Source organism: Pteropus medius, unplaced genomic scaffold (genome assembly GCF_902729225.1).
Source record: "Pteropus medius unplaced genomic scaffold, Ma_sr-lr_union100, whole genome shotgun sequence".
NCBI classification, from domain to species: domain Eukaryota; kingdom Metazoa; phylum Chordata; class Mammalia; order Chiroptera; family Pteropodidae; genus Pteropus; species Pteropus medius.
The window spans coordinates 22,723,100-22,737,100 of record NW_024352787.1 but is presented as its reverse complement, the minus strand read 5'-3'; the positions used below and the strand labels follow the sequence as shown (position 1 = coordinate 22,737,100).

The 14,001-nt window shown below is 40.2% G+C and overlaps 1 protein-coding gene across 5 annotated transcripts in view; it reads left to right on the top strand.

The window, feature by feature from the left end:
• GALNT17 (polypeptide N-acetylgalactosaminyltransferase 17) overlaps positions 1-14,001 on the top strand; it is a 408,494-nt gene that overhangs the window by 378,138 nt on the left and 16,355 nt on the right. For all 5 annotated transcript variants that reach the window (XM_039849002.1, XM_039849003.1, XM_039849004.1 and 2 more), the window contains 2 exons: positions 93-230; positions 7,335-7,430. In XM_039849002.1, coding sequence (XP_039704936.1) covers positions 93-230; positions 7,335-7,430 — 234 coding nt within the window. The remainder of the gene's footprint in view (positions 1-92; positions 231-7,334; positions 7,431-14,001) is intronic.

Below are 14,001 nucleotides of genomic sequence, written 5' to 3'. Positions count from 1 at the left end.
CTCTCTGATGGTTTTCCCAAGGGCGACAGACACCACCTGTCCTCTTCAGCCAGAGGTCCCCAGTCACTAATGTCCTTTGCTTCTATTTTCAGAACCCAGGAATTGACATAGGTGATGTCTCCGAAAGAAGAGCCTTAAGGAAAAGTTTAAAGTGTAAGAATTTCCAGTGGTACCTGGACCACGTTTACCCTGAAATGAGAAGATATAATAACACCGTTGCATATGGGGAGGTAATTAAGACTACACATGCTCTCAGCTTGGATGGCTGTGCAGTGGGTTGTGGATCACTTTGATGGGGTAAAATAAGGAACAGAGTCATTCATCATTCCTTCATTCATTCCTTCATTTATTTACTCGTTTCATAAGTGGTTTTAGATGGTGTGGTCCCTGAGAGAGAAGCTCTCACCAGCTGGTATAGGGGACAAATATCATGTTACAATGGGGCGTAGGCCACCTTTTTCCTGGGGTGTGGAAAGGATAATGTGTTCGTTTGGGAGATTTTGATTTTGAAGTCCACTGGGACCCATAAGTGTGACACTGAGTAGGAAGTTAGATATAAAGAGGTGGAAACTAGAACTTTCCATCGCTCAGTGCTGTGGGCAGAGCCACTTACCACCAAAGAAAGGGTGCAGATGCTTCTTGGATTTTCTGTGATGTGATAATATCACCTTTCTAAACATTAAAACAATAGACTTTTAATAAAATGCTATAAATATGCAAAATATGAAAATAATAATAATAATAGCGATGGACACTTACTGAGTGCTTTTGATATTCCATACACTATTCTAAGAGCTTTTCGATAAGAGAGCTGAGGCCTTGAGAAATTAAATAAATTACCTAAGGTCTCACAGCCTATAAGTCATGAAGCCAGGATTGAACAAAGGCATTCCGATTCCTTAGATAATATGTACATTTTGATGTATGGTCTTCTTTATTGTGTGTGTGCGTGTGTGTAGTGTGTGTGTGTGTGTGTGTAATTAAAAAGATACATATTTTATATACACAAATATATTCTTTTTATATACACATATCTATATCTCTAGATCTACATATGTAGAGATATATAGATATATAGTTATCTAGATCTAGATAATTGATACATTACTGAAACCATGTTATCCACATGTCTAATAACTTAAAATGTTACTCAGTAATATACAGAGAATATTTTCTTATGTCATTAAACATTTTTCAGCAACATTATTAATGGTCACATATGATGATACCTTTTGTGTATGCTTTGTTTTGATTGAAAACATAGACATTTATGTTGTTTCCATTTTTAAAATACCATAAGCACCACTGCTGAGAACGTGCTTGTATATAAGCCTTGTTCCTTCCTTCCTATATGTGTTCAGATGAGGAGTCAGTGGCATAGAGTCAGGCCAGGGCGTAGGGAGCCGAGTGGATGCTCTGGACCTGGAAGAGACATCCCATTAGCTAGGCATTTGGGTTTCTTCCAGGGCTGCCTGCAGCAATCTGTGACAACCAGGCTGAAGCTAGGAAGGCTCTCTTTGACTTAGAGTATTTATTTTTTCTACAACTGCAAATTTTCTTACTTTATGCCTGATGCCTTTTATAGAAAGTAAATAAGCCCCAGGTTAAACCATCAGGGTTTAGGGAGGTGCCCCCTCCTAAGCTGGAATCTGGAATAGGAAGCTTGTTTCTTGCAGGGGCAGTCTGTATAGTAGTTAGGGAAATGTGAAGACTCTTGAGCCACCCAGAGTGGCTCTTCTCGGCTCCTATTCCCACACTAAAATGGGGGAAGGAAATTGCTTACTGCATAGGATTGTTGGGAAGAGAAAATGAGCTGCAATGTGTAGAGATCTCAGAACAATACCTGGCATGCAGCAGTAACTATTAATAGGTCCAAACTGCTTTGTCTTTTCTTCTTCAAAATAAAAGCATGGTTTGGGGTTTTTTGTTTGGTTGGGGTTTTTTGTTGTTATTGTTTTTGTTGTCAAAATATGATCAAATATGAAGGAAGCATTGAAAAATGATAGGCAGAGTTTGGATTATTTGTAAGACAATTGGATAAATTACCTACCTCTTTGGAAAAGAAACAATTTAGATTCTTATAGCTCACAAAATCCCAAAGTGTATTTAGATGAGCTATAGCAGTAAATGAAAGAAAAGAAACCATAATAGAACCATACAGAAATAGATATGAATCTGATCTCTGAAAGGGGAAAGGCTTTCTAAGAATGAAAGCTGTGGAAGAAAATACAAAGGAAAAGGATACTAGATCTGAGCTCATAAATATTAAAGTAACCTATATATCAACTGAATGGAGAAATAATATGCCAAACTGGAAATACGTATGCCATAAATATTGTAGATGAATCGATAATACCATTAATACATAATGAGCCCTGCAAATTGTTTTTTAGAAATTAATCTACATTAAAAAGTTAAAAATTCCAAAAGAAAAGATAAGATACAGAAGAAAATACAAATAGTTGAAAAACACATGAAAAATTTTAATTTATTTCATAATCAAAGAAATTAAAACTAATTTAAAAATACATTGAGATAGGTTTTTTCCTACTCCCAAATGAACAAATATTCATTTTTGGAATATATGTTGGTATTTTGCCAGCAAGGTCTTGGTAATATGAAAACCCACATATCCTCTGGTAAGAGCACAAATTGAAATAAGCTTTTAAAAAAGCAATTTGAACCACATGTATTAAAAGACTTAATGATAGTCATTTCACTCTTATCCTAAGCAAATAATCTGAAATGAGATTTGAGAGTAAAATTTTTCATCTCAGTGACTTTTTGTTTTGGATCAAAATTTTGACTCTAACTTCAAGATTAGTTAAATACACTATATTAATGGTTTGAAATATTTTGCAGCCATTTCAAAAGCTGTGTACAAAAGTTTAATGACATGAGGAAACATTGATAATATAATTCTTAAAAGGAAAGGTCAAGATTGTAAATTGGATTAGCTACTATTTTAGAATGGAAGCAAGTGAAAGAATAGCGTTGAGAAATGGACATGATAGTTTTAGTTACCTCTGGATATAGCAGACAGATAGTTTTTGTGTAGGTACTTTGTCTAGTTTCCCAATTATCACTAGTGTTTATGTGATATTATAATTAGAAGAAAAAGTAGTATTAACAAAGAAAGAATAAAAATAGAAAGATGCTAGAAGATGGCCAGGGCACAGTTCCACAGGCTGTGCACTGCACAACTCCATGGCCTGCCATTCACATGAAGCACGGTGAAAATGATATCTCTGGAGCTGAACAGTGGGTGGCCTTGTAGGTAACATAGAGCTCATAGTCTGATTTTTTTGCGGGGAGGGCGTCTTGTTTTTGCAAAGTTTTCTATCTCTTTAAAGTAATAAATTTAATGCATACATTCTGTAGAAAATATAAAAGTGAAACCAAAACTTACTCTAAATCACAATTCCCAGATATGATCATTGTATTAACATTTTAGGCATTCCCTATTACTCTTTTGTTTACTGAGCTCATCATGTACTGAAATATATGTCAGAAAGACAATAGCATTAAATGAAAGAAATCTGATCAAATTCAGTTTGGTAACAAAAGCTACCATTATTTAGACAATTCTATTTTTTTTTTTTTTTTTTGATCACTAGAATGCTTTTGTTGTTGCTGTTATGGTGACATGGGTTAATGAAATCCAGTTTCAAGTATACAATTCAACAATAAGTCATATATATATTGCATTGTATGTTCACCACCCATAGTTAGGTTTCTGTCTGTCACCACGTATTTGATCCCTTTTACCCCAGCTACCACCTTCCTTCCCCGCTACCCTCTGGTAACCACTAGTCTATAGTCCAAGTCCATGAGTCTCTCTTTGTTTGTCATGTTTGTTTGTTGCTTTTAGGTTCATATCCCATGTATAAATGATATCATGTAGTTTTCAACTTTTTCTACCTGGCTTATTTCGCTTAGCATGATTATCTCACAGTCCACCCATGTTGTTGCAAATGGCAGTATTTCATCTCTTCTTATAGCTGAGAAATATTCCATAGTATATATGTACCACAGCTTCTTTATCCAATCATCTCTTGTATGGAGAACTCTACTTTTAACACTCACTCCTGCTGGTTCTTTTCCCCAGAGCCAGACCCCTGAGCAGTGGGAAAAGAAGGCAGAATGAATTCATACTATACATGCAGTTTGCACCCTTCATTTTCATGTACAATTCTTCTTGAGAGTCTTTCCCAGGCCAATTACTATTTCTGAGTTTTATGCTCCTTGTTCTTTTCTATTTTTTTTTTCACTTAGCTTATTTTTTGGCTTTCTAGTCGTTCAAATTGTATACGTCTTGCTCTTGATAACGTTATGGTAACCTCTAAAAACAAAAACAATAACGCAACAAAACAAAACAATTTCTGAGCCCCAAAATGAAAGGTCAAGTGGTGTGTAATACAAAAACTTTAACACACTTTCTCCTGATCTCTTCATCAACTTTTCAGTCTTCGTTAATATTATCTGGGATTTTAGACCCAAACATTATTATACCTTTCTTAAGAATAACTTTGTCAGTTTGATGACAGAATTTACCAGTATTCAGACAATTGTATATTAATGCTCACTCCTACTAGTTTTTGTCACCACACCAGAACCCAGTACAGTGAGGAAGGAAGACAAATACCTCTGAGCAGTTGTCAGCTCCAGCGTTTCTGCTTCTCTCTACATCCAGTATCAGTGCCCAGGCCCATTGAGATAATAAGTCACTTTTCCTTGATTTTTAAAGTCTTATTAATCTCTATTAGCTGGAACATCTTACAATAATTTTTTAAAAGATATGTGTATGCTTTATGTTCTGACTCTTAAATATATGAAATACTGCCTTCCTACATGCAAAAGCACTTCAGGGTGCACAAAAACATTGGGCCACTAATACTTTAGCCCAGAATGTTATGGAATCACCTCCCCTTAGTCTCTGAACCCCTCAGATGGTGTAAAAACATCTCCTCACTGCTCGGGCATAATTCAGCCGTTGTACTAGCTCTTCTTGTGTCTTTCCCCCAGACCATAGACTGCTTCAGGGCAGGGACTATTTTTTTAATCTTTGTATTTGTTAAACTTAGTACAATACCAGGCTCTTACTAGGCTCTCAATAAATATGTGTTAAGTTCCTGAATGATAGATTCAATTGCATAAACATTAGAAATAAAATTTAAAAGCCTAGCATTTTGAAATCATGACATGGAATATGCTATAAAGTCATTAATCTCCTTAATATAGAAAGAGCTCTTGCAAACCTATAAGAAAGCCACTTGAGATCTCAGTGGGGAAATAAACTGATAATTCTCAAAAATGGAAATAATTACTAAACATAAAATATTTTAATTTACTATTAATTATAAATTTATAAAATAAAGATCTTTTCATTTACCTCCCCAAACAATATTTTAAATTATTTTAATCATCTATAATTTTTATTTTATATTTATTTTAAAAGCTTTGTTAGACTTCATTAGCTACATTTTTATCATATTGCTCTTGTGTATATACAAAAAGGAAAATATAAGCAAAGTACACAGGTAAAGGGAGTCCTTACAAAAATCTAACTCTCTGAATTACTTTTTGACTTAGGAATTGTCTGGGTTTTTCTATATAATCTGTCCTTTGCAGCACTGAAAGCATTGGCAACAAGCATTCCCTTAAAGCATCTATAAAAGAACTATGGTTATGGTGTTAGGCTCCTATGCCAGCTTTGCAATTCCATAGAGATAGCTGGCTTTGGACCATTTTGGGGAATGTTAGGCAACATAGCTGATTCATCACTTCTCTCTAATGCCTCTATAAACTTTTGGTACTTTGTGTTTAAAGGAATGCTCTACCATTGAATTTTTTCCCTATCTGGTGTTTAATTGACATATAACATTGTACATGTTTGAGGTGTACAAGGTGTTGATTTGATACACTTATATATTGCAAAATGATTACCACTGTAGTGTTAGCTAACACCTCTATCACCTCACATAATTACCATTTCTTTTTGTGGTGAGAACATTTAAGATCTACTCACTTAGCAACTTTCCAGTATATAATATAATATTATTAGCTATCATCATCGTGCCCCACAATAGATACTCAGAATTTATTCGTCTTATTACTGGAAGTTTGTGCCCTTTAACCAATACAGTATTTTTAGATGGTGAACCTCAGAACTGATAGATATTTACGTACCCTGTAAATCAAATATAAACTACTTTAAAGCATCCAGAAAGCAGCTGGGCAGCTTTAATACTGAACTCCTTGATACTGTAATCCTAGTTCTATGATTTAATTCAAGAAAATCTTAAATGTGAACAAAACTGTATACATCTTAAAGTTGTTTATCTTAGTAAAAACTAAACAACACTAAATTGCCCAAAAATTGCGAAAAAATTAACTGATTGTGTGACAGGATTGTGGACAATCGTTACTTTCTTCTGTATTTTCCAAACTATTTCGATGAGATGGTGTTATTTTTATAGGCTCTAAAACAAAGTCATTAAAAATTTACTCAGTTGTCTGAACCTAGACTCAATTTTGGTGCACAAAAACAGAGTGCCCCTTGCCCCTCATCTTGATGTATCCCTGGTTAGTTTGGTTTCCATGCAGAATATAATCCGGAGGGGACCATGAATATATGGGAAGGACCACCATTGCCATTTTCCCACTGGTTGAGGCTGCAGGGTGGTGGGCAGGATGGACACCAATATAGAATAAGAGTGCACCTGGAGGTCTGAATTAGGTAAGTTCTTACAAGCTCCCAAAAAGACATGCCTAGGTCCTGGGGTTTTGTCTGAGGGACTTTTGTATATTCTTCCACAGGTGCAGTCCAAACACCTAGAATGGTGCCTGGCACAGTGTAGGCTTTCAGTAAATGCTTTTTGAATATATAAATGTTGCTAGAGCTTTCAGGATGGCAAGGCTTTTGTGTGCTTTTTTGATTACTGTTCTTCATGCCTCTATGCCAGTAATGAGCTGAGAAGCTGAACTATGATTGCCAGGGTTATTAAAATCAATATTGGTGCCGAAGCTTACTTTGGATAACCAATGCGTGACTAGTGTTCCTATGTCCAAAAGCTTCTCAAGATCCTTTTTTATGTTGGTGATAGGGGAGATGTGTCTGTGGGTGTCACAGGCAGAGGATTGGTGCCCCCAGCATCCAATGAAGGACTCTGTCTTTCCTGCTAAAGTGATCACCTCACAGACTCAAGCTTTGGTCATTATGTGGGCCACCCCATGGCCTTTCCATCGAGAGACTGGAACCATGGTGGGCCAGTGGTTGAGCAGCAGCTCCACCAAACGATCTCTGATGGGCGCTGTTTTGCCTATTCCTGCAGCTTCGCAACAACAAGGCAAAGGATGTCTGCTTGGACCAGGGGCCGCTGGAGAACCACACAGCAATATTATACCCATGCCATGGCTGGGGACCCCAGGTAGGAGCCCATCTCTAACCAGGAAAAAAGTAAATTCACTGGCCTTAGGGGATTTGTGGGACTTCCAGTAACTTCTGTTGTTCTTTACTTTGGTAGTCGGTACCTGTTCTGAGAGGGCAGGGCTTTCTAGTTGTTATTTTATGAGTTAAGGAAAATGAGCAGTTGCATCAGCACAGATATTAAGAGGATAGATGGGCATGTGTCATACTGAAAGAAAAATGCTGATAGGCAAGTATGTATCACATGTGCATATGTTGTATTTATAACCAAATACACCTACTTACAACTTCAAAGAAAGAACAGATTCCCTCATACAAGCCTGATTGACATGTCCACCCTGAAAAGCCATCATCAGTAAGTATGATGCAGTCTGAAAGCACTGGTACAAGAGCCAAGCGCCAACTGGGAAGGAGGAAGGCGCTTGCAGTATACGTCAGAGAACACAGGTGTTCCCTGGTCTTTCAGAAGAATGCATTAGATAACTCAAAAAGGGCACAATGATCAACCAACAAAGTGAAAACAGAGTCTGAGAAATGAATTTCATTTGACAACTTTGTGCTAGCCAACGGTGTGTGTGTGCACAGAGTTTAGCAAAAATTCTCTTAGATTGGGAATAAACATATCCAAAAATGTCATTTTAAAAAATTTATAAAAATTTAAAACATATTTATGTCAACCAGTAGTAATAAAAAGCAAGCTACAAATTCGGAAAACTATTATTCAATCTTAGAGGAACGCTAGACAGTTGGTTCAAAGCCAGACTCACAGATTCTCTCTCCTGTGAAGGGAAGACACTGGACAAAATTCCCTGTACACTCCCATTGTCTCTCTCTATCTCAGGTCCTATAAACACACATGTTCACGTGCAAATTCACATTCATACACACATACTCACACATGCATTCATAAAGGCTCATGGCTTTTCTCTGCGTATAGCACTTTGCTTTCTCGTTAAGCCATTACCTGGAGACAGAAGAGTTATGTTCCCTCTACTATTACTGTGAGTAGTTCCTGTAGCCTAGAATCTCAGCCTCCCTTCAATGTTATGGGTCCTCTGAAGGTGGATGAGAAATGTCAGACAGGTCAAATCCTGAATCCTTTGATGCTTGTAGCCACTCCGAGAGGTAGCAGGCAGCATGAGGAAACTGAGGCTCAGAGGGGCAAGTGCCTGTTAGCAAAGCAGACTAGAACTCAGGCCCTCTAGCACAACCAAAGGGTTTTTCATTCAAGATTATTCACTGAGCCCTAGCACCATTCACAATTGGCTAAAAGTGCCCAGGGGGAGCAGGAGAATGACTGGGAAGCTTAGACCAGCTCCTTCCCATTGGGCAATGGGGCATTAGCATCGAAGGCAATATGTATTAAAGAATCCAGGGATTGTCTTAATCCATTCAGTTACTCATTCTCTCAACAAATATGTTTTGATCACCTACTACAGATGCTAGTCATAATTACATAAGACAGTTGATAAGATATAATTCCTGCTCTCAAGTGGTTTACACTTGAGGAGCAGAGACAAGTAAAGAGGCAGGAAACCTACAGCACAGTAAGTGTGTAAAGAGCAAGATAGCCCAGGGTGCGGGGTGCTAGGAAACAGAGGAGTCCCTGTTTGGCAGCAGCTTAGAATGCAGGAGGGAAGTAAGTGCTGAGAGGTAAGATTGAAGACAGATGAAGAGGCAGATCCCAACGGCCTCATAAGGCATGCTCCAAGGCACTGGTGCTCACACTTCAGCGTGCAGCAGAATCACCTTGAAGGCTTGTGAAAGTACTAACTGCTGGGCCCCATCCCAGAGTTTCTGAGCTAGGAGGTAGGGGTAGGGCCTGAGATTTTGCATTTCTAACAAGTTCCTAGATGATGCCAATGATGCTGGGATTTTGCATTTCTAACAAGTTCCTAGATGATGCCAATGATGCTGGGACTTGACCATGAGGGCAATGAGGAGCCACTGAAGGGTCTGCCTGGGGTAATGATATGTTTACACAGAGAGCCCCGGAGAAGTTCAGAGAGGGATGGATGCTGTGGAGACATCCTGGCCTTCGGCCTCTTCTTACTGCAGTTTTCCCCTCCCCAACTCTGAGGAGTGAAGTACCTTGAAGTAACTGGAGAAGTGGGTGTAGGGAGCTGAGATCTGCATGGAATGGTTAAGCCAGCCGTTTAAGAGGCTGCACCTTGGCATAGGCCAAATGACAAGCCAATAATTGACCACACCTACTCTGGGGCAAGACACTGGGAGAGGGAGATGAGGACATGTTAGTATTGGGCCAGGAGGAGAGTGGGAGCCTGGACACTGAGCCGTGGGGTTGTCCACTTCTGAGCCATATTGCTGTCTGTTTATGATCATTGATGGGAAAACACCAGGAGTAGCTTTAAAAAAAACACTTAATTCCCAGGCTTCTTTGTCCAATCTTCTAAATAAGGGACATTTGAACTGAGTACTTACTGACTATGACATAATAGACACTATCACATTTAGATATTTGCATAATCAAAAACTGGCCTCGGAGCCAACTTCTGTGAATGAGAAAGGGAGTAAAGATAGTTTAATGATGTCTCCCAGAGCTCTGAGGGCTTCCTCAGATGGCTCTAGGCAGTGGCTTTTTACTTGAGTGTTTCAGGGAAAGTTTTCTAAGCCACTGGGAAGCTCTTGGTGGAACCAAGGATCAGTGCATTGAGGTGGCTCTATCTCTCTACGGCAGCCCTGTGGCCACCTTCTCCAAAGTCCTCCTCCCCATCTTCTCTGGCTACTCAGGACACCCTCTAATGCCCTATGATGTGCAAAGCTCCAAACATAGTCTAGGACAGACCCCTGTGAACTTGACCTTCCTCACCCTTCTGTCTAGAGTCTTTACTCTTATTGTATCCTCCCCTCAGGGTCCTAAATTGATCCAGCAGGAATGCCCAGGTGACCCATCTCCCAGACAACAAGGTCAAGATTTATCGAGAGTTTTCACCCTGATGATGGCTACTTGTTTACTCCCTGCCCAGACAGGAGCCAGGCACCAAGTTCCCCTGTCCTGCTAGGAGCTTGGCAGCGTTCACAGCCCAGGACCCAGGCCTTTGCTGGAAATAACTGGAATTTATGTTTCAGCACTTCCGGCTGCATGAGAACTTTCTCAAATGCATTCCCCTGCCACATAGCTGATTACGGAGTGGCAGACCAAATTAGGCAGTTCATTGCTCCCTCCAGTTCTAGGACACATACCTATAAGTCAGCCATGGTTGTCTTCCATCGGCTGAATTTTTAAACATAAATCTAATGTTGTTTTTTGTTCTACCACATGTTCAGAATTAGAGTGCACTCTTGGTACTGCTTTCCAGCTGCCAGGTGGCCCCTCCCCTCGCTCATCAAGATTTCTTCTCTTCCTCCTAAACCACTCCCTCTATGCTAGGCGTCATTCCCCACCACTCACCATCCTTGGCATCTTTTTAAATTGCTTCATAAAGTGTTGTGGGCTGCCAGGGACTGGATTGAGGCTCCTGTAACAAGGCAACTCCCAGAAGAAGGAATTGGTGTTCCACAGACATTGTTAGCTTAATTAATGGACTCGGTTGTAATTTATTATCAAACAGCAATTAAACGGAGATAAAATAGGCACTGAGGAGGGTGATTTCCTGTCTTGCAACATGTGTTTGTCAACAAGATGGAAATGGTTTCATCAGAGAGCTTGCTCGCTTGCAAGTGTCTGTCTGTGAGCTCATGACCAGCCTTGGTTTTTTCTGGTCTCTAATTTGGATTAGACAAACATCTGTTTCCTTTTTCAGCCTGAATTTTATTTAAAAATAGTATGTCAAGGACTCAGCAGCAGCCTTCAGTGTCAGTTTGACCCCATTTAGAGCAAGGTCTTGTCTAAGGAGCCACAGCTTTCCACCCCACTTCAGGCCATTGCCATCTTGGGCCTAGGTCTGGTGAGTTCTCAAGCTGGAGCAGCCAGGGTCGCCCCACAGGGGTATTGGGAATGGCCTCCTCTGCCAGCCCTCTCCTGCCTTCTCTCTCAGCCCACCCCATCAATCCTTCTCAGCCTCTGCTTCTGATTTCCCTTAATGGCAAAGGTCAAGAAGAGACAAAGGGGTGGGCAGCGCTGCCCCTGGAGACTCAGGGGCATGGAGCATCTTCCTTACCCCTTAACCCTTCCAGTGGCTCTCAGGCTGCTTTAAATCTCCGCACCTGAGCTGTTGCCCGAGGGCTCCATGTTTGCTGGACTGTGGCTCAGAGGTGTGGCTAGGCCGATGATGACAGACACATTTCTGATTTTAGTGACACGTATAATTCAATCAGGCAGACAGTGACTGCCCCTTTACTGATGAGAAAATTGAGATTCAGGTAGTGCTGTCCCACTTTTCAACCTAAAGTCCTGTGACTCTTAATCTTGGACACGCTGCTGTGCCATCTGGGGAGCATGTCTCATATTTTTGAGCCCCCAAATGTTCTCTAGCCCACAGCATGCCATTGGCAGAAAGACTTGAGCAAGTGTGGGGCCAATGATAAGCAAGCAAAAAGTCAGAGCAAAGTACAGAGGTGGTGGGGGGCATACACCATGTTTGGGGGAAAATAAGGCAGTCGGCCATGGCAAGTGGTCCAGGTTGGTCAGCAAGGACAGAGTACCGAGAGCTCCCAGGCTCCCCACCCAGAATCTTAAGTGTGGTCAATGGGACTGCTAGCTACCAGGGACCCATTGAAAATGCTGATCCCTGAGTTGGAGAAGTGAGGGCAGACTTCTCATGTCAGGAAAACCCACTACATACACAGAGAGACAAGGAAAAGCAGGAGAGAAACACCGGTGCTGTTTTACGCATCTGAAGTGAGACACCGCGGATGTGCTGTACTATTCATTTCCATTTCCCGTGTCTTATGCAATACTTTAAAACCTTCCCCCTGCATTCCAGTGAGCTGGTCATAAATTCATTTCGCCATGTTGCAGATAACAGGAATATTAAGAGCCTTTTTTTGTTCCTCTGACTCATCTTCTCTAAAAATATTCAAAATGTTTCTGATTGTATTACTTTGGGCTTCTTGGTCACTGATTCCTGGGCCTCTGTGGAAGGCGGAATTACTGCCTTACTGCGTCCTGAGACCTTCCAGAGGCTTTCGGGGCCTTGAGCCTCTTTCTCGGCTATCTGCTTTGCTTCCTTTTTCTATTTCCAAGGTCCGGTTCTCTCTTTCTAATTACCTCTAACAAGAGGCTCTCAAAATCCACATAGAGGGAGCTGGAATGCTTGATTTTCTAGTCTACATACAGAAGTAAATGCACGCATCATTGATCTTGCTCAAGGAGGACTCCAGGTTAAGGAGGAATTACTGTACTACTTTCTTCTTGTTAGAATGATCTATTCTTTCCAGAAAATTAGAATTACAATCATAAATTGTTTTCCCATAGAGAATCTTAGTTAAAAGTTTTATATCTCCTTAGAATTTTAGTTGATTTTTCTCCAGACACAAAAAGTGACCCAGGCAGGTTTTGTGTTAATGTTAGGCTTTAGAATAAGGAATTTAGACTGAACAACGTGGTGGTGGCCATGTTATTAACTGAACATTCCTACCTTCCTCAGAGCTATTACATTCAAAGAAAAGTCACTGCTAATCTTTTTTTTTTTCTGAAGACACAACAGCCTTACAGTGAGTTTGAAAAATACAAATTTAAATCGTCTATATTCCTACTTCCCTGACACAACTATTACCATTTCTGAGGCTTGCTTTCAGTCTTTTCTTTCTTTCTTTCTTTTTTTTTTTTGAAGAAATATTGTGGTTTCTTAGGTTGTTTTTATACCAAATTAATAAAAAAATACCAAACACCACTGCTTCTAAAGGACAAGAAGGGGGAGGGGAAGGCTGCTGGTGAAAAGGTATTTAGGGCCTTAGCACTACAAGGCACAGCAGAGTTAGTGCAAAATGTTAGTTGGCCATTTAGTTCACAGTTTTGATTTTTCTTTGAAGCAGCAATGTCTGTTGAATGATTATTTTGAAATATGATGCTTGTTTGGAATGGAGGAGGTCTGAGGACATGGTAAATAAGAAGGTTGGATCTGGAAGAATTTAGGGCTAGTGGAGTTCAGGCCACTGCCACAGGATGTCAGGGTCTCAGCAGTTTGGGTTTCCACTAAAGGAGGCCAGAGGAAGACCAGACATGGGTAACAGAACACCTAGACTGTCCTCATCACCTGCCTGGCTCAGGAGCTAGGGGTTATGCAAAGTGCCACAGATCAGACAACTTGCTGGAACTTCACCCAGGGAGGGACTACTGAGGGTGCCATGTACACACTGACTATGGTTGCATGGCCTCCTCATGGCTTTCTCCTGTATGTTCAGGAGTTGAATTTCATAGATGATGGGCTCTGCTTTCAAAAGACTCATATCAATCATCTAGACTGCCTGATACTGCTCCCAAGAGACTAGGTTCATGTCTGTGAAATTTCTGCAGGGCCTGAGTCTGTGGCCCCTCCATGGAGACTGAAGTGTCAACCAGCCAAATCTTGAAGGTGAATCCCAAGAAGCTGAAAATCCTTTCTGCAATTTCCTGAGAGAAAGTCGTGAATTTATCTCAACAGAAACATAGAAATTGACTGAACTGCCAG